The 25,822-nt window shown below is 48.0% G+C and overlaps 1 protein-coding gene and 1 non-coding gene across 5 annotated transcripts in view; both read right to left on the bottom strand.

Moving 5' to 3' along the window:
* The window catches only part of LOC119966626 (golgin subfamily A member 6-like protein 22), a 287,183-nt gene that overhangs the window by 110,610 nt on the left and 150,751 nt on the right, over positions 1–25,822 (bottom strand). For all 4 annotated transcript variants that reach the window (XM_038798630.1, XM_038798631.1, XM_038798633.1 and 1 more), the window contains exons 20-23: positions 23,888–23,926; positions 22,493–22,528; positions 22,319–22,375; positions 170–196 (exon numbers count right to left, since the gene is read on the bottom strand). In XM_038798630.1, coding sequence (XP_038654558.1) covers positions 170–196; positions 22,319–22,375; positions 22,493–22,528; positions 23,888–23,926 — 159 coding nt within the window. The remainder of the gene's footprint in view (positions 1–169; positions 197–22,318; positions 22,376–22,492; positions 22,529–23,887; positions 23,927–25,822) is intronic.
* trnak-cuu lies at positions 1,118–1,190 on the bottom strand. The gene has a single exon. It is a non-coding gene; the product is annotated as a tRNA-Lys (tRNA).

Here is a 25,822-nt window from a genome sequence, read left to right as displayed (position 1 = left end):
AGGCCACCAGCATTTAAGCAATTGCTGCTAAAGGGCAGCTCAATTAACGTGGGAATCAAACCTGGGCTTTTCTGGTCTCTCAGGCAGTGTCTATTGAGCAAGTTCATATTTTGTATTAGCCGTTTTTCAAAACACAACCAAGCTTACACTTGCCAAATTTTAAACTTACCACCTCCCTCTGCCCCTTCAGGTTGATCTGCAAGAGAGAACAGAGCAATAAATTGGCATGGATCACGCACAATAAAGCTAACCAGAGTACTGAAAGTATTGCGAGTTTCAATTTGAAGAATAAGGAGCTGATGAACAAGAAGTTACTGTATCTCCAAGGGTAACTGGAGCTGAAGGTTGTAAATTTGACGGCCTTCCATGGGATTTCCCATTGAGATTGTCTCCCAAACTCCTGCCAATGATGAAATGGGATTCTCGCCATGAAAGGTTGGTATAAAGATCCAGGAGGTCAAGTATTCGAGCAAATGCTTGTTTATTTACGGTCAAATGATACAGCCACTAAGGGGGCAAATACACACACAGGGCTGGATTCTCCGTCAGCGGGATCCTCCTCTTCACCAGCAGCGCCCTCACATCCGTGGATTTCCTGATGGTGTGGGGGGGGTGCCTACACTGGGAAACCCCATTGGCTGGCTGCCGGGATGGAGGATACCATTGCCGGCGGGAAATGGGGGAACGCCGCACCAGAATCCCACCCACAGTATCAGTCCCAGTTGGGACTACCAAATCGCCGGTCCCCATCCAGGCCGTCTTTTATACAGTCTGATTACGAGTCCCAGTTGGGTGGGACTCACCCCACTAGTGGGGAAGCTTGTATTCCACCAGGCTCACGGGGATTAGGGCTTCATGGGAGATAATGCAGTTGGGAACCTCATTATCATCAGCATCCACTTAGCAGAACTCCCCACTCTGTCCACTTTCACTACATCCTCTTCACAATGGCATCATTGTAATTTTCAGGATTTCCCGTGAACTGGATGAGGCACAATGATTTTTCTGACCGTCATGCTTTACTAACGGTGTAATGCAGCTTGATTCCGCGAAAGCACCTCGGGTCTGTGAAATATTGATAAAGGGAAATGACTTTGTAATTATAACAATGAGGAAGCGCCCAACGTGGGGCTCGAACATACGACCCTGCGATTAAGAGTCCCATGCTCTACCGACTGAACTAGCCGGGCTGCTTCCGACTTTGTAATTGTAAGCGCAAATTTAAGTCTTGAGCCTTACAGCCCGCCTGTAATAAGCACCATAAACAGCATTTAAAACATCAATGCAGTCCACTACAATTCAATCCCAACTGCAACAGGTGAGTGCTAAACCAGTTTGTATTATGCTATCAAAGTCTAGCCAACCTCTAGCTCAATTCCTTCATCTTAGATGGAACTTAACAACTTTCCAACTCCCACTGCTCCTGTTGCACATGATAACACCCCATTCCCCTCTCCCCCCAGGGACTCCCCAACTAGAAGGATTCCCACCGAGCCCCCTAACTAAAAGGAACCCCCCACAGGAACTCCTAATTAAAAGGACCACCCTGACTAGAGTGATGCCCCCACAAACCCACCCCCTTTCCACAGACCCCCCCCCCCAGAAAAGATACCCCTGTCTAGATGCCAGAGAGCAGTCCAGACAGGGGCAGTGAAAACAATTATACCTGTAACATTTACCTGGAGGCTCCACGTGTCCATTCCTAAGTGTAGCGTCTGATTGCAATGCACTTACTGCTTTTTGATGTGGTTGATGTTTGTAAACATTGGAGTTTCAGCACATTTTGTTTATTTGTTCATGGGATGTGGGCGTCACAGCCTGTGCCAGAATTTATTGCCCATTTGAATTGCCCTTGAACTGAGTGGCTTGCGGGGCCATTTCAATGGGGGCAGTTAAGAGTCAACCATATTGCTGTGTGTGTCTGGAGTCACATGTAGACCAGGCTGGGTAAGGAAGGCAGATTTTCTTTGCTGAAGGACAATAGGGAACCAGATGGGTTTTTACAACAATCGCCAATGGTTTCATGGGTCATCATTGGACTTTTTAATTCCAGATCTTTATTGAATTCAAATTTCACCATCTGCTATGGTGGGTTTGTTTATTGTCACGTGTACCGAGGTACAGTGAAAAGTATTTTTCTGCAAGCAGCTCAACAGATCATTAAGTACATTTGGAAGAAGGAAGAATAAAAGAAATACGTAATAGGGCAACAGAAGATATACAATGTAACTACATAAGCACCGGCATCGGATGAAGCATACAGGGTGTAGTGTTAATGAGGTCAGTCAATAAGAGGGTCATTTAGGAGTCTGGTGACAGTGGGAAGAAGCTGTTTTTGAGTCTGTTTGTGCATGTTCTCAGACTTCTGAATCTCCTGCCCGATAGAAGAAGTTGGAAGAGTGAGTAAGCCTGGTGGGAGGGGCCTTTGATTATGCTGCCCGCTTTCCCCGGGAGGTGTAAATGGAGTCAATGGATGGGAGGCAGGTTCGTGTGATGGACTGGGCGGTATTCACGACTCTCTGAAGTTCCTTGCGGTCCTGGGCCGAGTAGTTGCCATACCAGGCTGTGATGCAGCCAGATAGGATGCTTTCTATGGTGCATCTGTAAAAGTTGGTAAGGGTTAACGTGGACATGCCGAATTTCCTTAGTTTCCTGAGGAAGTATAGGCGCTGCTGTGCTTTCTTGGTGGTCGCGTCGATGTGGGGTGACCAGGATAGAGTTTTGGAGATGTGCACCCCATAGAATTTGAAACTGCTAAACATCTCCACCTCGGCCCCGTTGATGCTGACAGGGGTGTGTACAGTACTTTGCTTCCTGAAGTCAATGACCAGCTCTTTAGTTTTGCTGGCATTGAGGGAGAGATTGTTGTCGATGCACCACTCCACTAGGTTCTGTATCTCCCTCCTGTATTCTGACTCGTCGTTATTCGAGATCCGGCCCACTATGGTCGTATCGTCAGCAAACTTGTAGATGGAGTTGGAACCAAATTTTGCCATGCAGTTGTGTGTGTACAGGAGTAGAGTAGGGGGCTAAGTACACAGCCTTGTGGGGCCCCAGTATTGAGGACTATTGTGGAGGAGGTGTTGTTGTTCATTCTTACTGATTGTGGTCTGTTGGTCAGAAAATGAAGGATCCAGTTGCAGAGTGGGGAGCCAAGTCTGAGGTTTTGGAGCTTTGATATGAGGTTAGATGGGATTATGGTGTTGAAGGCGGAGCTGTAGTCAATAAATGGAGCCTGATGTAGGAGTCCTTATTGTTGTGATGCTCTAGGGATAGGTGTAGGGCCAGGGAAATGGCATCTGCTGTGGACCGGTTGTAACGGTATGCGAATTGCAGTGGATCAAGGTATTCTGGGAGTATGGAGGTGATGCGCTTCATGATCAACCTCTCCAAGCACTTCATTACGACTCAAGTCAGGGCCACTGGACCCTAGTCATTGAGGCACGTTTCCTGGTTCTTCTTTGGCACCGGTGTAACGGTGGTCTTCTTGAAGCAGGTGGGGACCTCGGAGCGGAATAGGAACAGGTTAAAGATGTCCATGAATACCTCTGCCAGCTGGTCCACGCAGGCTCTGAGTGCACGACCAGGGATCCCTGGTGTGATTCAATCCCAGAGCATTACCCTGGATTTCTGGTCCAGTGATCATACCGGTATGCCACTCATCCATGAAGGGAGATGAATAAATCAAGGCTGCAGCTGATTTGTGAAAGCTGTCAATCACAGCCCACTGCTGGAAATTATAAATGACTTGCAGCTAATGGATCTCCAGGGTTAGACACAACTGTTCTCCCTCAAGTAATTGGATAGAGGATTGGTTAACTGACAGAAGACAAAGAGTGGAGCGAAATGGGTGTTTCTCTGGTTGGTGATCAGTGGCTAGTGGTGTGCCTCTGGGATCAGTGTTGGGCCCACAATTGTTTACAATTTACATAGATGATCTGGAGTTGGGGAGCAAGTGTAATGTGTCGAAGTTCGCAGGTAACACTAAGATGAGTGGTAGAGCCAAATGTGCAGAGGACACAGAAAGTCTGCAGAGGGGTATAGATAGTATAAGTGAGTGCACAAGGGTCTGGCAGATTGAGTTCAATGTTGGTAAATGTTAGGTCATCCATTTTGGTAGGAATAACAGAAAAATGGACTATTATTTAAATAGTAAAAAATTGCAGCATGCTGCTGTGCAGAGGGACCTGGGTGTCCTTGTACATGAATCGCAAAAAAGTTGGTTTGCAGGTGCAGCAGGTAATTAAGAAGGCAAATGGGATTTTGTCCTTCATTGCTAGAGGGACGGAGTTTAAAAGCAGGGAGGTTATGTTGCAGCTGTATAGGGTGCTGGTGAGGCCACAGCTGGAGTATTGTGCTCAGTTTGGTCTCCTTACTTGAGAAAGGATGTACTGGCGCTGGTGGGTGTGCAGAGGAGATTCACTAGGTTAATCCCAGAGTTGAGAGGATTAGCTTTTGAGGAGAGATTGAGTAGACTGGGACTATCAGCATTTAGAAGAATGAGGGGGATCCGACAGAAACATATAAAATAGAAGAGAACAGATAGGATAGAAGCAGAGAGGTTGTTTTCACTGGCAGGTGAAACTAGAACTAGGGGGCATAGCCTCAAAATAACGGGGAGCAGATTTAGGACTGAGTTGAGGAAGAACTTCTTCACCCAAAGAGTTGTGAATCTGTGGAATTCCCTGCCCAGTGAAGCAGTTGAGGCTACCTCGTTAAATGTTTTTAAGGCAAAGATAGATTTTAGAACAGTAAAGAAATAAAAGGTTACAGTGAGCAGGCGGGTAAGTGGAGCTGGATCCGCAAAAAGATCAGCCCTGAGCAGACTCAAGGGGCAAGATGGCCTACTCCTGCTCCTAGTTCTTATGCTTGTGGCACGTGGAGCCTCCAGGTAAGTGTTACAGCTATAATTTTGTTCACTGCCCCTGTCTGGTCTTCTCTCTAACTTCCTGACAGGGGTCTCTTTTGTGGGGTGGGGGTGGGGGGGAGGGGTCTGTAGGGAGGGGTCCCTCTAGTCAGGGGGCCCCTGTGAGGTGGACTCTTTAGTTAGGGGGTCCCTGTGGTGGGGTCCATTTAGTTAGGGGGTCCCTGTGAGAGATCCCTTTGATTAGGGGGTCTCTGAGGAAGTCCCTCGATGGTGTCCCTATGGGGGGGTTCCTTTAGTTGAGGGTCGCTGTGGGGGGGGTCCCTTTAGTTAGGGGGTGTACGTGGGGTGCGGGGGGTTCCTTCAGTTAGGGGGTCTCTGTGGGGGGGGGGGGGTTCCTTCAGTTAGGAGGTCCGGGGGACGGGTCTCCCTATTCATGGGGTCCCTTGGGGGTCTCTCTAATAGAAGGATCCCTGGGTGGGGTGTGGGGGGGTGGGAGGGCGCTTCTGGTAGAGGAGAGGTGGGCAGATAGTGCATTGTGGGTGCGGAAAGTGGCCTTCGGATGGACTTTGGGGACAATGAGTGACATCAGACTCTGATTGGTCGAGTCGCTGTCATTTCACCCAAAATGGGCGGGATCAAATGACGCTCGCGGGAGCAGGTCCTAAACGTAGTTACAACCGACCTGCCCGGGATTCACTGGCCTCTGTCGATTCTCCGGCCTCCCCGGGCACCAATCAGTGCTAGGCCACATAAACGAGGACCAGGCGAAATGGCACCCGGGGGTCTCCCGGGCCATGAGAGTGGCCTTGGGTGGCCAGGGTAAGTGCCCGATGGCTCCCTAGCCCTCCTCCTAGAACGCGAGCTCCTTGGCACTTCCCAGAGCACCTTGGCACTTCCACCCTGTCACTGCCAAGGTGGCTAGGTGGCACTGCCAAGGTGGCCAGGTGAATGAAATGAAAAATTAAATCGCTTATTGTCACGAGTAGACTTCAATGAAGTTACTGTGAAAAGCCCCTAGTCGCCACATTCTGGCGCCTGTTCAGGGAGGCTGGTACGGGAATTGAACAGTGCTGCTGGCCTGCTTGGTCTGCTTTAAAAGCCAGCGATTTAGCCCAGTGAGCTAAACCAGCCAAGGGGGCCAGGTGGCACTGCCAAGCCAGCAGGAGCACTTGCCTGGGTTCCAGCTGCCCGTGCAAGGGTGCCCGAGTGCTAGGGTAGCACTGCCAAGGGTTCGGGGCCGAGGGGGGGCCATGCCCAAGAAATAAGGGTGGCGGGGAGGTTGAAGGGTGGAGGAGTGCAGGGCAAGTAAGTAGGGGCCTCGGGAAGGTTGGGGGGGGGGGGTGATGGGTGCGCGTCCTGGAAGGGTGTGGGGGTGCTGTAAGGAGCCTGAAGAGTGGGGATCCCCAGGGACTCCATAGCGGGGTGTCCTCACTTTGGGGTAGTGTCCATGTGTGTGGAGGGTAACATGGCTCATGGGTGGGGGGTGTGGGGGACCCACAAGCTCACTCAGAGATCGGGGCACCCTTTCAAATTGGGGTCCCATCTCTGAATTCAGCTCCCCAGAGCGAAATACAATTCTGAGGGCGTAATCGTCCGGCTACGCTGCGCCTGAAAAGCAGCTCGCCATGGCGCAACGTGGCCGGTGGAAGCCGAGAGACAAGGGGTTAGATTACCTTTCAGCAAATATGCATAGGAGAGCGAAGCAGTGAGCCTCAGTCTAATGTGCAGGTTTCCAAAGTCCCTTCACCCCGGGGAGCTCTGGGGAGCGCCGTTTGGTACTGGTCCCCACAAACAGGGATCAGAAGGAATAGCACTTGTGGCCGTCTCCAAGGGATCTGGAGGCCACCAACTTCAAGCCCTTTGGGCAGGGTGGTACCCTGGCAGAGCCAGCCTGGCACTGCCACCAGAAATGGTAGGTTGGCCTTCATTGCGAGAGGACTTGAGTACGCATGCATGAATGTCTTAATGCAGCTGTGTAGTGCCTTGGTGTGACCAGACCTGGAGTATTGTGTGCAGAATTGTTCTTCTTAACTAAGAAAGGATATTCTTGCCATAGAGGGAATACAGCTAAGATTCACCAGTCTTCTGGGTCACTTATTTGAATGATGAATAATAGGGGAGCAAACACAGAGCCCTGCAGTATGTCACTGTCTTCTAGTCACTAAAGCAGCTGCACTATCAACTGCACTGCCCTTATCTACACATCTGGTCACCACCTCAAAAAAGTCAATCAAATTTGCTCGGCATGACCTCCCTCTGACAAAGCCACGCTTTAATAAGGCGTTTGACAAGGTCCCACATGGTAGACTAAAATTTAAATCACATGGGATTTGGGGTGGGTTGGCTAGATGGATACAGAACTGGCTTGGTTATGGAAGGCAGAGAGTAGCGGTGGAAGGGTAACGTGAATGGAGATCTGTAGCTAGTGGTGTTCCGCAGGGATCAGTGCTGGGACCTCTGTTGTTTGTAGTATGTATAAATGATCTGGAGAAAAATGTGGGTGGTCTGATTTGCAAGTTTGCAGATGAGACAAAGAATGGCGGAGTTGCTGATAGTGCCGAGGATTGTCAGAGGATACAACAGGATATAGATAGATTGGAGACTTGGGTACAGAAATGGCAGATGGAGTTTAATCCGGACAAATGCGAGGTGATGCATTTTGGAGGATCAAATCTAGGTATGAATTATACTGTGAATGGCAGAACCCTTCGGAACATTAATGTACAGAGGGATCTGGGCATGCAGTCCGCAGTTCCTGTAAAGTGGCAACACAGGTGCCGAGGTGATTAAGAAGGCAAGAAGGAAAATGCTGGAAGGTGTCAGCAGGTCTGGCAGCATCTGTAAGGAGAGAAAAGAGCTCACGTTTCGAGTCCAGATGCCCCTTTGTCAAAGCTGATTAAGAAGGCATATGGCATGCTTGCCTTCATCAGCCGGGACATTGAGTACAGGAGTTGGGAAATCACGTTGCATAGAAAATCTTGGTTAGGCCTCATTTGGAGTATTGCGTGCAGTTGTGGCCACCACATTATCAGAAGGACGTGGAAGCTTTGGAGAGAGAGCAAAGAAGGTTCACCAGGGTGTTACCTGGCCACGAGGGTGTTGGCTATGAGGAGAGGTTAAATAAATTAGGATTGTTTTCACTGGAAAGACGGCGGCTGAGGGGAGACCAGAGAGAGGTCCACAGAATTATGAGAGGCAGAGACAGGGTGGATAGTCAGAGGCTTTTCCCAAGGATGGAAGTGACAATTACACAGGGCACAGGTTCAAGGTGAGAGGGGGAGAGTTTAAGGGAGATGTGCGGGTTAAGTTTTTCACGCAGCGAGGGGTGGGTGCCTGGAACGCGCCAGAGGGTGTAGTGGAAGCCGGCACATTAGCAACATTTAAAAAGCATCTGGACAGATACCTGAATAGGGAGGGAATAGAGGGATAGGACTGAGTAAGGGCAGATTCTTTTTTGTTTTAGTTCGGGCATCATCATCGCACAGCTTGGAGGGCCGAAGGGCCTGCTCCTGTGCTGTACTTTTCTTTGTTCTTTGACTATCCCTGATCAAACCTTGACTCTCCAAGTGGAGATAGATTCTCTCCTTCAGCATTTTCTCCAATAGTTTCCCTACCACTGGTGTAAGATTCACTGGTCTGTAGTTCCCTGGCTTGTCTCTACATCCCTTCTTAAATAGTGGAACCACATTAAGTCATACATCGCCTCCCTCATGGTCAGAGAGGAATTAAAAATTTGGGTCAGAGCCCCTGCAATCTCCTCCCTCGCTTCCCACAGCATCCTGGGATACAATTCATCTGGACCTGGAGGTTTGTCCAGGTGCACTACCCCCATCTACACACCTGGCCACCTCCAATACCTTGTCACTCCCAATGACAATTTGCTTAAGAACCTCACAGTCTCTTTTCCCGAGTTCCACACCTACATCTTCATTCTCTTGGGTGAAGACAGATGTGAAATATTCATTTAACCCCCTATCAATGTCCCCTGGCTCCACCCACAGATTCCCCCCATGGTCCTTAATGGGCCCTAATCTCTCCCTGGTTATCCTCTTCCCATTGATATACTTGGAGACTATCTTGGGATTTTCCCTACTTTTACCAGCCAGAGCTTTCCCACATCCCCTCTTTGCTCTCCTCATTGCTTTCTTAAGCTCCATCCTGCACTTTCTGTTCTCCACTAAAGCCTTCACTGATTTGCTCTCCTTGCATTTGGTAAATGCCTCTGTTTTCCTTCTCATTGTATCCTGAATATCTCTGGTCATCCATGGTTCACTGGGCTTGTTACACCTGCCTATCACCCGGGAGAGAACATGTTGGGCCTATACCCTCACAATTTTTTTAATGCCCCTCCCCCCACTTCTCTTCAGTAGATTTCACTGAATCACAGAATACAACGGTGCAGAACAGGCCCTTCGGCCCATCGAGTCTGCAACGGCGCATGAAAGGCCCTGACCCGCCCACCTAATGCTATTTGCCAGCACTGAGCCCATAGCCTTGAATGTTATGGCATGCCAAGTACTCATCCAGGTACTTTTTAAAGGATATGAGGCAACCCGCCTCTACCACCCTCCCAGGTAGTGCATTCCAGACCATCATCACCCTCTGGGTAATAAGGTTTTTCCTCAAATCCCCCCTAAACCTCCCACCCCTCACTTTGAACTTGTGTCCCCCTCGTAACTGACCCTTCGACTAAGGGGAACAGCTGCTCCCTATCCACCCTGTCCATGCCCCTCATAATCTTCCACACCTCAATCACATCACCCCTCAGCTTTCTCTGCTCCAGCGAAAACAAGTCAAGCCTATCTAACCTCTCCTTATAACTGAAATGTTCCATCCCAGGCAACATTCTGGTGAATCTTCTCTGCACCCCCTCCAGTGCAATCATATCCTTCCTATAATGTGGTGACCAGAATTTAACACAGTGCTCCAGCTGTGGAGTCCAACATGTAACTCTTTCCAGTCTAACTTGGCCAGATCCTGCCTTATTTTGTTAAAATCTTCTCTCCCCAATCCAAAATCTATTTTGCAACTTGTCTATTTCTTTGTCCATAACGATATTAAATTGGACTAAGTGCCTTTGGTACCTTTTGGAAGAAGGAACTGAAGTTACTGTTGCTAAGTTTGCAGACGATACAAAGATCTGTAGAGGGACAGGTAGTATTGAGGAAGCAGGGGGGCTGCAGAAGGACTTGGACAGGCTAGGAGAGTGGGCAAAGAAGTGGCAAATGAAATACAATGTGGAAAAGTGTGAGGTTATGCACTTTGGAAGGAGGAATCTAGGCATAGACTATTTTCTAAATGGGGAAATGCTTCGGAAAGCAGAAGCACAAAGGGACTTGGGAGTCCTTGTTCACAATTCTCTTAAGGTTAACGTGCAGGTTCAGTCGGCAGTTCAGAAGGCAAATGCAATGTTAGCATTCATGTCGAGAGGGCTAGAATACAAGAGCAGGGATGTGCTTCTGAGGCTGTATAAGGCTCTGGTCAGACCCCATTTGGAGTATTGTGAGCAGTTTTGGACCCCGTATCTAAGGAAGGATGTGCTGGCTTTGGAAAGGGTCTAGAGGAGGTTCACAAGAATGATCCCTGGAATGAAGATCTTGTTGTATGAGGAACGATTAAGGACTCTGGGTCTGTACTCGTTGGAGTTTAGAAGGATGAGAGGGGACCTTATTGAAACGTACAAGATAATGCGAGGCCTGGCTAGAGTGGACGTGGAGAGGATCTTTCCACTTGTAATAAAAACTAGAACCAGAGGACACCATCTCAGATTTAAACAGAGATGAGAAGGAATTTCTTCAGCCAGAGGGTGATGAATCTGTGGAACTCTTTGCCGCAGAAGGCTGTGGAGGCCAATTCACTGAGTGTCTTTAAGACAGAGATAGATAGGTTCTTGATTAATAAGGGGATCAGGGGTTATGGGGAGAAGGTAGGAGAATGGGGATGAGAAAATATCAGCCATGATTGAATGGCGGAGCAGACTCGATGGGCCAAGTGGCCTAATTCTGCTCCTATTTCTTATGTTGTGGTCGCTATCACCAAAATGCTCCCCCATCAGCACATCAACTACCTGTCCGGCTTCATTCCCCAGGATTAGGTCCAGCACTGCACCATCCCTTGTTGGATCCTCTACATATTGAGCTAAAAGTTCTCCTGTATACATTTTAAGAACTCTACTCCATCTAAGCCCTGAACATGATGACTATCCCAATTACTTTTGGGAAAGTTGAAATCACCTAATATAATTACCCTCTAATTATTTTTACACCCCTCTGTGAATTGTGCACATATTTGCTCCTCAATTTCCCGCTAACTATCTGGAGGTCTATTATAAACACCTCTCAACCTAGCTGTCCCTTTTTCATTCCTAAACTCTACCCACAAAGCTTCATTTAATGCCACCCCGAAAATATCATCTCTCTTGACTGCATTAACTGCCTCCTTAACTAATAATGCAATGCCTCCTCCTCTTTTACCCCCTCCTCTGCGTGTCTGAAGATTCGATGTTCTGGGATGTTGAGCTGCCAATCCCGCCCCTCACTCATCCATGCCTCTGTGATCGCTATTATATCATAATTACACGTGTCAATCATCGCCCTAAACTCATCTGTTTCACCTTTCATACTCCTGGCATTAAAGTAGAGGCCATCCAGCCTTGTCTTACTCCCTTGAAACTTTATACCACTGTATTCCTTCATGCCACTGGATCCCACCTTCCCCAGAAATATTCCCAGTGGTCCAGGAGTTTCACAAGAATGATCCCGGGAATGAAGGGCTTGTTATACGAGGAGTGGTTGAGGACTCTGGGTCTGTACTCGATGGATGAGGGAGGATCTCATTGAAACTTACAGAATGCTGAGAGGCCTAGATAGTGTGGACATGGAGAAAACGTTTTCACTAGTAGGAGAGACTAGAACCCGAGCGCACAGCCTCAGACTGAAGGGACGATCCTTTAAAACTGAGATGAGGAGGAATTTCCACAGCCAGAGGGTGGTGAATCTGTGGAACTCTTTGCCGCAGAAGGCTGTGGAGGCCAAATCACTGAGTGTCTTTAAGACAGGGTCTTGATTAATAAGGAGATCAGGGGTTATGGGGAGAAGGCAGAAAAATGGGGATGAAAAAAATATCAGCCATAATTGAATGGCGGAGCAGATCCGATGGGTTGAATGGCCTAATTTTGCTCCTATACCTTATGGTCTTATGGGCTGATTTGCAAGTCAGAACGAGAGGTCATAGATATAGGCTGAGAAGCGGTAGATTTAAAACTGAGATGAGGAGGAACTACTTCTCGCGGGGGGGGGGGGGTGAATCTGTGGAACTCGCTGCCCCATAGTGCGGTGGAGTCTAAATCATTAAATGGTTTCAAGAAGGAGATATTTCTGATTTTCAAAAAGGGGTAAAGGGATATGGGGAACAGGCAGGGAGGTGGATTTCAGACCAGGAAGAGATCAGCCATGATCTGATTGAATGGCGGAGCAGGCTCGAAGGGCTGAATTGCCTCCTGCTGCTGCTAATTTCTATGTTCCTACGTTCCGGATGGTGAGTGACTCGGAGGGGAAACTCAAGGCAGCGGGGTTCCCATGTCTCTGTTGCCTTTGTCCTTCCAGATGGTAGCGGTTGTGGGTTTGGAAGGTGCGTTTTGATGGGGGGGGGGGGGGGGGGGGGGGGGGGGGGGGGGGGGGGGGCGATTTTGCCCCAGTCCTTTTGGGAGGAACGTTGCCCCGGTGTACAAACACCGCAGCCAATCACCAGTTAGAATACACACACTATAAAGGCAGAGGGCACCACGGTTCCCGCTCATTCTGGGTGCTGCCTCTGAGTGTAACAGGAACTCATCCAGCCCAGCACAGACTTACAACACGTGCTGAGAGAATCAACTGGTTCAGACAAGGCTTAGGTCTCTAGTTTAAGTTAGCATCATTTAGACCCACAGTCATCGTGTGTTAGTTAGTTAGAAGTAGTTAATAAAATTGAGTTGAACCTTCAATGGTGTTGGAAGTGTCTGTTCCTCTCTCAAGCCAACACAAGCCAACACATCAGACGTCGGAGTGAAACCCGGAGTGTTTCACTCTGGCGTCGGAGGCCGCTCCGCGCCCCCTATTCTCCCAACCCCAGGGGGCTAGGAGCGGCGGCGCGTCAATTACGCGCAGCGGGCCTTGGCGCCCGTGTCAAAGCGGTGCCGCGTATATTACGAGGCTGGCACCGTGTAAATGACGTTACCCGTGCATGCGCAGGTTGACTGGCGCCAAACCCGTGCATGCGCAGGTTGGCTGGCGTCAAACCCGTGCATGCGCAGGTTGGCTTGCGCCAAACCCGTGCATGCGCAGGTCGGCTGGCGTCAAACCCGTGCATGCGCGATTGCCGTCCTCCCGCAAGGCATGGAGGATTGATTTTGCTGGGCGGCGGGGGAAAAGAGTACATCCTTTAGAGACGCCGGCCCACTGATTGGTGGGCACCAATCGCGGACCAGACTTCTGCTGAGTGCCCCCCTGGTGCTCAATCCTCGCTCTCCCCCCCCCCCCCCACCCCACACAGGCCGCGCACGCAGCGTTCCAGTGCTGTGCACGCCGGCAGCGACCAGGTGTGGTTGGCGCCGGCGTGAACCTGTCGGATTGGGCAGGCCGCTCGGCCCATCCGGGCTTGAGAATCGCCGCTCGCCTGCTACAGACGGCGAGCGGCAATTCTCTGAGCGGCCTGTTGTGAAATGCGGCACGCCGTTTTGGCGGGGTGGGGGGGGGGGGGGAGGGTGGTGGGAGAATCAGAATCGCGTGCGGGTGCCAGGGCAGCGTGGTGGGAATCGCCCAGCACTCCCGCGATTCTCCCACCCGGCATGGGGGTCGGAGAATCGCGCCCATGGTTACAGGGAGGGGATAGGATATCACACGGTGCCAAAAATCCTCTTTCTGTGCTGTAACAATGCTGCAATTATGAAATTTGTTAAGAATCAAAATGAGGTTGTAAATTTTGCCTGGCTTTAGCTGGAAGGAGGAATGTCTGGACCATTCCCCGGAAGAACAGTTCCGGGTTCGAAAACTACCAGACTGCTAAAAGAACAGAAGCTAAGAATCATTTTGGATTGTTTTGGGACGTATTGAATGTCTACAGTGAGGGCAGCATAACATACACCTGTGAAGGGAAAGGGAAAAAGCTGGAAAATCTCAGTAGGTCTGGCAGCATCTGTAGGGAGAGAAAAGAGCCAATGTTTCGCGTCCCGTGACTCTTCATCAAAGCTAACAGCCAGAGAAAGTGGGAAATATTTATACTGTGGAGTGAGAATGAAAGATGTGTCAGAGCCACAGAAACCCAAGGAAATGGGGTGCTAATGGCCACAGATACCAAGGGGGAAAGAGTGCTAATGGCAGTTCCCAGAGAGGACAAAAGGTGTGAGAGGCCAAACAGCAGTGAAACTAAGAGGCCATGTTCGTTTCAGATTCCAGCAACTGCTTTTATCCAGTGTTTAACTCACTGCCACTTCTCTCCGACAGGATTTCCGTAAGTCCCTCCCCCACTATCCACCTTCACTGCTTTCCATTTCTCTCGTAGTGTTGGACAAGGTATGTACCAAGACTCGCTTCCACAGCCATATTTCCCTCCTCAGTGACTGTCTTCGTCTCCGACATACCCCACGGGGATTTCAAGTTAAATTCCACCCTGTATGTAACCTCCAGGATTACAGGTACCTCCAGGATATACAACATTCTTCCAACCGCTGCTCCCGCCGCATCCTGAAAGCCACACTCAGTGCCATGCGGCGCCACATGAAGACACTCGACATCTCTCTCCAGCAGCACCAGCTTACTCTCTCAAAGCTGTCCCTGTCCCCAGTTTCATTTCATCCTTCGCATCATTCGAAGCCTTCACAAGAATCTTTTCCTGTTTCTTGCAGATGTTAAGGAACGCCAGCTTCAACAACTCATCAACACCATTGCCCATCCCAGACCCTCCACCAGTCCCAATCCCTCGTACCCCATTGCTCCCAATATCAACACCACTGCCCATCCCAGGCCCTCCACCAGTCCCAATCCCTCGTACCCCATTCCTCCCAGTATCAACACCACTGCCCATCCCAGACCCTCCACCAGTCCCAATCCCTCGTACCCCATTTCTCCCAATCCCAGCCTTTGCCGCGTGTTCACCATACCCTCTGACCTTCCCCTCTCTGAGGCTGAGCGTGCTGTTCTCAGCAAAGGACTCAGCTTTGTACCCTTACGTCCCCATCTCAATGAATTCCGGGCTCGACATGATGTTGAACTCTTCTTCCGTCGCCTTCGTCTCCGTGCCCACTTCTTTGGGCAAGAATCCTCCCCCCATTCCGCTGATCCTTTCATGTGCCTCCAACATCATTCTGCCTCCAAGTAGAACCCCCCCCCCCCCCCCCCCCCCCCCCCCCCCCCCCCCCCCGGCCGGGACAATTACCTGCCCTTGATCTCTTCATTGAGAACTGTCGACGGGACATTGGCCGTCTTAATTTGTCTGCCCCCCTCACCCATTCCAAACTCTCTCCTTCCGAACTTTCTGCTCTTCACTCCGTCAGGTCTAACCCCGACTTTGTCATCAAACCTGCCGACAAAGGGGGTGCTGTTGCCGTCTGGCGCACTGACCTCTACCTCGCAGAGGCTGAGCGCCAACTCTCAGATACTTCCTCTTACCTCCCCCTGGACCATGACCAGACCACTGAACATCAAACCATTATCTCCAACACCGTTAGTGACCTAATTTCCTCCGGATGCCTTCCCCCTACGGCTTCCAACCTCATAGTCCCCCAACGCCGGACAGCCCGCTTTAACCTACTTCCCAAAATCCACAAAAAGGCCTGTCCCGGCAGGCCCAATGTGTCAGCATACTCCTGCCCCACCGAACTTTCCTTTTATCTTGACTCCATCCTCACTCTTCTGGTCCATTCCCTCCCCACCTATATCCGGGATGCCTCTGATGCCCTGCGTCATATTGACAGCTTCCAGTTCGCGGGCCCTAACCACATTCTATTGACCATGGATGTGCAATCCCTCTACACCTCCATCCCACACCAGGATGGCCTGAGAGCCGTTCGCTTCTTTCTCGAAAAGAGACCCGGACAATTCCCATCCACCACCACTCTCCTCCGCCTGGCTGAACTCGTTCTATCTCTCAACATCTTCTCCTTTAACTCATCCTATTTTCTCCAAATCAATGGTGTAGCAATGGGTACCCGCATGGGTCCTAGCTACGCTTGCCTTTTTATGGGGTATGTGGAACATTCCTTGTTCTAGGCCTACCCGGGTCCCCTCCCACAATTCCTTTACCGATACACTGCTGACTATTTTGGTGCCGTTTCATGCTCTCGTCCGGACCTGGAAAAATTCATCAACTTCGCTTCCAGTTTCCACCCCTCCATCACTTTCACCTGGTCCATCTCAGACACTTACCTTCCTTGACCTTGCTGTCTCCATTTCCGGCAATAGACTATCTACTAATATCCACTACAAGCCCACTGACTCCCACAGCTATCTGGACTACAGCTCTTCACACCCTACACCCTGTAAGGACTCCATCCCTTTCTCTCAGCTCCTTCGCCTCCGTCGTATTTGCTCCGATGATGCCACTTTCCAAAATGGGGCTTCGAAATATGTTCCTTCTTCCTCAACTGTGGTTTCCCACCTACAGTTGTTGACAGGGCCCTCAACAGTGTGGGGTCCATCTCCCGCGCCACTACCCTCGCCCCCTTCCCTTCCTCCCAGAACAAGGATAGAGTCCCCCTCGTCCTCACATTTCATCCCAGCAGCCTCCGTATGCAAAGCATAATCCTCCGCCATTTTCACTAACTCCAGCGTGATGCCACCACCAAACACATCTTCCCTTCACTCCCTCTGTCAGCATTCCACAGAGACCATTCCCTCCCAGATAATCTAGTCCACTCCTCCACCATACCCAGTACCTCTCACATCACCAATGGCACCTTCCCATGAAATCGTAGAAGGTGTAACACCTGCTCCTTTACCTCTTCCATGCTTAACATCCCAGACCCAAAACGCTCATTCCAGGTTAAGCAGCATTTCACTTGCATCTCTTCCAATTTTGCCTACTGCATTCGCTGCTCCCAATGTGGCCGTCTCTATATCAGAGAGACCAAACGCAGACTGGGTGAACGCTTTCCTGAGCATCTTCGGTCTGTCCGCATTCAGGACCCTGACCTTCCCGTTGCTTGTCATTTTAACAAAAGACCCTGCTCCCATGCCCACATGTCTGTTCTTGGCCTGCTGCAATGTTCCAGTGAAGCTCAACGCAAACTGGAGGAACAACATCTCACCTTCCGGTTAGGCACGCTACAGCCTTCCGGCCTGAACATCGAATTCAACAACTTCAGATACTTAGCTTCACCCCACCTCGACCCATTTATTTTCACCCCATTTCTGTTCAACTATCTCTTATCATTTCTTTCTTTCTTGTCTTTCTTAACATATATTTATCCCCCCATCTTATCCACCTTTCCTTACCCCTTCTCCCCTTTGCTTCCTCCTTCCCCTCCCCCCACATCTCCATCTGTCACAGTTGTTATGGACCAGGGTTTAGAGAACCCCAAAGTGTATCATGGAGTTCACCTGACCCACAACCTTTCATAGATTGTGGTATGGGGAGCACACGGCCCACTCAACAGGTGTGGTACAGCAGAAATGGAAAAGTATTTTTTAAAGCAAAACAATGTTTATTCTATGAACTCAAGTTAACCTTTTTAAAACATACAGTGAACATCTTAGCAACCATTAATTCAAATACAACCCCCAAAGACTACAACACTAAGTAATCCTTTAAGCTTTCCTTTTAACATCCATATGACTTAAAACACCTTTTACCAGAAGCACATCAGGTTAAAGTCACTACTGTTATTAGTTTTAAATCACCAAAGGATCGATTTACAGTCTTTAGATTACAGAGAGAGATTCATACACCTTCTGGCTGTGACTGCAGCTATCCAGCTCTGAAAACGAAACTAAAACACACCCTGCAGCCTGCTCAAAAACAAAAGTAAAAAGCTGACAGACTGCCCAGCTCCACCCACTCTCTGACATCACTGCAATAGTGAACACCCATTTCTTAAAGGTACTCTCACTACAGATACTTATATACACACCCATTTATAACCACCCATTTCTTAAAGGCACTCTCACATGACACCTCCCCCCAAGAAAAAATAAATAAACCATCAACTTCAAGATGGTTCCATTTTTCACCTTTTCAGTATTGTTTAAGAAATGCACATAGTAAATATATTTTTCGTTTCAATAACCAACACACGCAAACAGATATAATAACATAGTCCATTTTTGTTCTTCTTCCTCCAACTGAAACTGCTTCCATTCATCACATTCGTGACAAAGCATCGGCTATCACGTTTTCCCGTCCTCCCACATGTACTATTTTTAAATGAAATGGCTGTAACAATAAACTCCAGCGATACAGCCTTGCATTGTTATTCCGGAATCGCTCTAATAAACGTCACCGGATTAGGATCAGTATATATAACGGTGTCAGACAGATTGCTGGACACATAAATGTGAAAATATTGCAAAGCCAGCACCAAACCCAAAGTCTCCTTCTCAATCGTGGAATACTTTTTCTAGTGAGAATTCAATTTCTTTGAAAAATAACCAACTCTAGCCCTTCGTCGTCGTCTTGTAGAAGCACCGCACCTACCCCCACATCACTCGCATCAACAGCCACTTTGAATGGTTTGGTATAATTGGGGATGGCTAACACAGGAGCAGTGGTTAACACAGCCTTCAGGTCGTCAAATGCCTGCTGACACTCCGCTGTCCACTACAATTTGTTACGCTTCTTGAGCAAGTCCATCAGTGCAACGACCACACTGCTAAAATTGGGTACAAATTTTCGGTAAAATCCACTCATACCAAGAAATCGCATTATTCCCATCGTGTCGAGGGTATCGGAAACTCCCCAATAACTTTTGTTTTCACATCCCGTGGGACCATTCGACCCTGTCCGACTGTATGGCCAAGGAAAGTGGCTTGGGCCTTTCCAAATTCACAAATATCACCAAACCCGCCTCCAGAAGTCGATCGAATAACTCCATCAGATGTTTCAAATGTTCTTTCCATGTCTGGCTGAAAATTACCAGATCGTCGATGTATACCGCACAATTGGGTAATCCTGAAACAACTGTATTAGTTAACCGTTGAAATGTGGCTGGGGCGTTTTCCATGCCAAATGGCATAACTTTGAATTGGTATATACCATCTGGAGTCACAAAAGCTGCAATCTCCTTCGCCCTTTCAGATAAAGGTACCTGCCAGTAACCTTTAAGTAAATCCAGTTTGGAAATAAAAGCTGATTGTCCCACTTTCTCAATGCAATCCTCCAAATGTGGGATAGGATAAGAGTCTGTTCTTGTAACTGCATTCACCTTTCTATAGTCCACACACAACCGTTGGGTACCGTCTGGTTTAGGTACCATCACTATGGGTGAGCTCCATTGGCTGCAACCCACTTCAATTATGCCATTTTTAAGCATACTCTCAATCTCTTTGTTAACCTGTGCCAATTTTAAAGGGTTAAATCTGTATGGATGTTGTTTGATTGGAACAGCATTTCCCACATCTACATCATGTATAGCCATTTTAGTACTTCCCAATTTATCTCCACAAACTTGACCACGTGATATCAATAACTCTTTCAGGTCAGTCCGTTTTGCCTCTGGAAGGTAACTTAACAATTTATCCCAATTTTTAAGAACATCCTCATTTTCCAATTTAATTTGAGGTATGTTAAATTCACAGTCATCTGGATTTGGTTTGTCACTTTGAGTTAGAATCATTAAAACCTCCTTTTTCTCTCCTTCCCTTTCAAAGTACCTTTTAAGCATATTCACATGACACACTCGATGATTCTTCCTTCTATCTGGTATTTTTACCACATAATTCACCTCACTTAATTTCCTTTCAATCTGATAAGGTCCACAAAACCTAGCTTTTAAAGGTTCACCTACCACTGGTAACAATTCTAAAACTTTATCTCCACTTGCAAAACTACGAACTTTGGATTTCTTATCCGCTACCTGTTTCATCACATTTTGTGCAACTTTTAAATGCTGTCTTGCCAATTCACCTGCTCTATTTAACCGTTCCCGAAGATTTGACACGTAATCCAATAGTGTAATTTCTGATTTCTCACTCACCAATTTTTCCTTAATCAATTTAAGTGGTCCTCTTACCTCATGACCAAAAATTAGTTCAAAAGCACTAAATTTGTTTGACTCATTAGGTGTATCCCTAATTGCTAACAGTACGAATGGAATTCCTTTATCCCAATCCTCTGGATAATCTTGACAATAAGCCCTCAACATTGTCTTTAATGTCTGATGCCTCCTTTCTAACACTCCCTGCAATTCTGGATAGTACACTGTTGATTTAAATTGTTTTATTCCTAAGCAATCTATAACTTCTTTGAAGAACCTTGTAAAATGTGATCCTTGATCCGATTGTATTTCTGTGGGCAGTCCATATGTCGTAAATAATTTAAGTAACTCCTCCACAATCTTTTTAGCTGTAATATTACGTACTGGAATGGCCTCTGGAAACCTAGTAGACACATCCATTATTGTGAAAAGATATTGATTCCCACTTTTGGTTTTAGGAAGCGGTCCTATGCAATCAATTAGGACTCTTGTAAAAGGTTCCTGAAATGCTGGAATGGGTATTAAGGTTTTATCACTGTTTGAGATTTCCCTATCACTTGACATGTGTGACATGATTGACAAAATTCAACTCCATCTTTATGTAGTCCAGGTCAATAAAATGTTTCTGGATTTTAGCTTGAGTTTTCCTTATTCCCAAATGACCTCCCACTGTTATCTCGTGTGCAATTCGCAACACCCCTTTTCTATACCCTACCGGCAATACTACTCGATGAACTTCTGCCCACTTTTCATCCACCTGCATATGTAAATGTCTCAATTTTATCATCAGGTTTACAGTAATAACTCTCTGGTATATACTCAGATTCCTCTTCCGTGTATGCTTTCTGATGCATCCGTTTTATTTCTGTATCTTTTTGTTGTGACTGCGCCAATTTTCCTGAACGAAAAATATCCGCCTTATCCTCCACCTGTTTTTGTTCTTTTTCAACCATCTGATCAAAAATCGTTTCTGATAATTGCACTTCAACTTCATCTTCACTCTTTTATTTCTCCTCTTGTCTTAACCTGTGACTTTGTGACCTTGTTACTACACGATCCGGAAAAATCCCAGGATATTTGTCCTTCAACACTTCTGTTGTCTGAATTTCTACTGGCTTATCAACCACAGTAGGCATCACTCCCACCTGTAATCCCGCTATATCATTACCCAAGATAACCTGTATTCCTGGACAAGATAGTTTCTCTATTACTCCTACTACTACTTCTCCACTCTTCACTGGACTGTCCAACCATACCTTATATAATTAAACACTACTCCTCTCACCCTGAATTCCACCTTTTCTGGCAACATTCTTCCCAACCAACATAACTTCTCATCTCTTACCGTTAAAGATTGACTAGTCCCGTATCTCTTAAAATTGTGACTTCTTTACCTGTCCCTCCTGATACACGAGTAAACTTTACCCACACAAGCAAATTCTTTAAAGACATCTGGCACCTTCTTCTCAATCACCTCTTCTTATCAATCACACAACTGATAATGTGGAAGGAAGATTAGCCATGAGCCTACCTGCCCTCAACTAAATTGGGCCAGGGAGCAGGAAGGGTGAGAGGTCCACATTTATCACCCTTCCACCTTAATAAATACTTGCCTCCCTCCACCCTGTCCAAACCCACTTAAGGGAGTCGATTAAGTTCTGCCCAACATAATCGTGCAGCATCATGTATTTGAGAGCATTTGGGGGATCGTTTAGTGAGATAACTGATTAAAAATCCCGTTCTGATGTTTTTAAAAACTGATATGTTTATACGGAACACAAGAACTGAAGAAACGTCTCAACATTGGTGACCTTTGCAAAAATCCAACTAGATTGATTCAAAATCCATGTTGGCATTCTTTGACCAGCTCTTGTGGCCAAGCGCTCAATTACTCTATCCTTTCTGAGAATAAATTCCAGCAAAATCCCCTTAAACTGTTGTTAAGTGACAATCATTCAGATTCTCCCTCCCTAGCTTTTTAAATAATGGTGTGACATGAAATCTATAAAAAGCCTGACTTTGACTTATTGTCAGGCTGCACCGCTGGTATTTGCTTATCTGCCATTTGCATATCCTGCATCCGCCTTTACACATTTCTCTTTACTACGCTGCCGACATACCTCTCCATTCACCTGAGGAAGGAGCTGCGCTCCGAAAGCTCGTGTTTGAAACAAACCTGTTGGACTTTAACCTGTTGCTGTAAGACTTCTTACTGTGCTCACCCCAGTCCAACGCCGGCATCACCAAATCCTGGATAAGTATTTCCCCTTCTAGGTGGAACTTACCAGCTTCTGCTGCTGCTGCTGCTGCTGGTGCTGCTGCTGCTGCTGCTGCCGGTTGACCTGGTGATGTAGATGGAGAACCATTCATTAAAAAACAAATCAGAGTGCTGAATTTGATTACACAGTGCAAATAGCTTCTGGTTGTATTTTTTATTTTCTTCCTTCGATCGAACTTACCTTCTTTCGGTTTTGGTGATTCTGCTTCTTGTCTCACTGTGAACAGGGCATAGAGACAATCATCTCACATGAACCACACACATACATAGAGTTTATCAGCCATTATTTCAATGGTGCATTGTCCATAAGGTTTTCCCTAATACTTCACTCCCATAGACAGATTTTTAATCAGTAAGGGCGTCGAGGGACAAGGCGGGAAAGTGGAGTTGAGGATTGTCACATCAGATTTGTCACAAATTCATTAGATATAGGAGCCGAATTAGGCCATTCGGCCCATCGAGTCAGTTCCGGCATTCTATCATTGCTGCTATGCTCCTCATCTGCTACCTACAATGTTACAGAGTGAGAGCAGCGCATGATCTCAGAATGGTCGACTTCTGGTCTTATAGTCTAACAGCTATTCTCAATGCTACAAGGGACTAATTTGTCTTCCAGAATCTCTTTCGCAAGCCAAGTGACTGGCTGTGAATTTCCAAAATGTTCTGGTTTGGTTATGAGACTGTCCTGGAGCAAGGAGAGCACCTTTCGGATGATAACCTTGGATAATATTCCCGCTCTCCTTGGAGGCATGCTGGCAGATAATCTATGAGCAGAAGTGTCAGGCAGTCTTTTAATGGCCATGTCAGGGTCTTCTCCTGCCGCCAATAATAACTTAAGGATGGCAGTCGGTGCCCAAGCCAGTCAAGACAAGTGGCAACGTTATTGCCAGCTGGAGGCTGGGTAGGAATGCGCCTCCTATTCAGGCAGCTTTTGCTCTTTGAAACTCGAGGGAACAAAAAGACAGTTTCCTCAATCTCGCATCACAAAACCCACCAATCCCAAGGATTCATTTGGTGATTTTCCATTGCACTCTCTTCCAGGCCAGTAAACCAGCTCTTAGAATTTTTTGAGCATTTGACCAGGTGTGCAGATGAGGGTAGTGATCATAGAATCCCGACAGTGTAGAAGGAGGCCATTCGGCCCATCGGGTCTGCACCAACCCTCCAAAAGACAACCCTAACTAGACCCAAATACCCGTCTTATCCCCTTAACTCCACCTACCTTTTGGACACTTAGCAGCAATTTATCATGGCCAATCCACCTAACCTGCACATCTTTGGACTGTGGGAGGAAACCAGAGCACCCGGAGGAAACCCACACAGACATGGGGAGAACGTGCAAACTCCACACAGACAATCGCCCGAGGCCGGAATTGAACCTGGGACCCTGTGCTGTGGGGTAGCAGTGCTAACCACTGTGCCACCATGCCACCCTCTTTGGTTGGAGATGGCCGTTGCCCGGCACCTGTGTGGCAGCTCAATGTTACTTGTTACTTAGCCCAAGTCTGAACCTTGTCCCAGTTTCACTGCATATAGGCACAGATTGCTTCAGTCTCTGAGGAATTGTAAAACTTACTGCTTCGCTCCTGAAGTTGTTTCTCCCGTTTCAAAACCTCTGTCAATGAGAACATAAGGCAATCAATGTCAAATAAAATATAAGAGGAGCAATACTGCAGTTTCTGTTAATCTGTAATAAAAACATAAAATGCTGAATACATTCAACAGGGCAAGGGGCTCCAATGGAGAGAATGTGGCTTTGCCAATGAGCGACTGGTCTGAAATAGTGGGCTGGGAGACGATGTGCTGACACTGGCGTGGGAACAGTGGCGTTTTATGCCAGCAAACATGGTGCAAAAGCTGCACCAATCCTGCGTCTGGTAGGGGGTTAGCAAGCACGCTGTGTAGAGCCCCCGGATTTAGTTACAGATACGGATGGAGATTTGCCGTCCCGGCCTGCCACATAATGGCCCCCTTTGACCAGGGTTAGCCACCTCCGCATCACCCCCCACCAGTGCCCCCAGCCCCGCCAAAGCCCGCCCTGCCCGCGGATCGGCTCCCCCCTGACCGTGGCGGCGTTGGACTCAGTCTGCATTCGCCACTGTCGAGTTCCCGCCAAACAATAGGACAGGTATCCCACGCCGTCGGGAACTCATCCTATGGTGGGTGGACCATCGGGGGGGGGGGGGGGGGGGGAGGGCCTCAGGTGATGCCCTGAGGCCGTCCCCAATGGTGTACATGTGTTTTGGAGGGGGGGGGGGGTCCGTGAGCAGGTTCATAGAACAGTACAGCACAGAACAGGCCCTTCGGCCCTCGATGTTGTGCCGAGCAATGATCACCCTACTTAAACCCCGTAACCCGAACCCAACAATCCCCCCCATTAACCTTACACTATGGGCAATTTAGCATGGCCAATCCACCTAACCCGCACATCTTTGGACTGTGGGAGGAAACCGGAGCACCCGGAGGAAACCCACGCACACACAGGGAGGACGTGCAGACTCCACACAGACAGTGACCCAGCCGGGAATCGAACCTGGGACCCTGGAGCTGTGAAGCATTGATGCTAACCACCATGCTACCGTGAGGCCCCCATATTGCTATTATTGGTTATTGCTGAGTAAGTGCCGCTTGACAGCACTGTTGATGACTCCTTCCATCACTTTGCTGATGATGGAGAATAGACATATTTGACATCAGTATCTGGGGAATTTGTGCTGTAGTGTCTCTCTACCCAAAGTTGGCTGCCATTATCACGCTCACCTCTGTCGTCTAATTATGGCTTATCCTAGTCAATTCCAGCTTCAGACAATGGATTCTCCTGTAAGGAGTCTGCTGATGTCACTCCACAACAGTTACCCAGCACATTAAGGAGCACACTTTTCATGGCAAATTCTGAAAACCCTCAACTGGAGCTGGGGCTCAGGCATGCGTTTTGTTTATTGTTTGATTCAGTTTTGAATTGCTAGGCCATCTCCACGCAATAGCAATAAACTTTACTTACGTGGTGCTTCTACTGTGTTGAACAATCCCACGGAGGCCATCAGGAATTAGTACCATATCGTGTGAACCTGGCCTGATTAATTATGCTGTCGGATTATTCCCAACATTTTAATGCGGCAGTGCAGGCCATCATGTCCACCATTTTTAAAAGGCGTCCAGACATAACTGGCCCATTGTTGAAGAAAGAAGATGGATCTCCTGAAAAAGACGTCCAGCCACACTCTGAAGCTGGAGATGGATTTCCTTGGAGACTCTGAAGGTGAAAGATCCACCTGATAGAAGCTCCCCCATCCCAGCTGCATGTTTCAAGGTATAATGCTGGATGCCTATATCCCAAACTACGGAGGCAGCCCAGGCCTTCTTCAGATATGTCTTAATATGTGCACGCATGTCGGTCCAGACGTGTTCTGGACTGACATGATTTCACGCTGGTGGTGCAAGCAATGGGAATATGGGCTGGGATTCTCCCCTACTCGGCGGGGCGGGGGGTCCCGGCGTAGCAGAGTGGCGC

The sequence above is a fragment of the Scyliorhinus canicula genome, chromosome 5 (genome assembly GCF_902713615.1).
Source record: "Scyliorhinus canicula chromosome 5, sScyCan1.1, whole genome shotgun sequence".
In the NCBI taxonomy this organism is placed as follows: Eukaryota; Metazoa; Chordata; class Chondrichthyes; order Carcharhiniformes; family Scyliorhinidae; genus Scyliorhinus; species Scyliorhinus canicula.
This window is presented reverse-complemented; position numbering and strand designations above follow the sequence as displayed.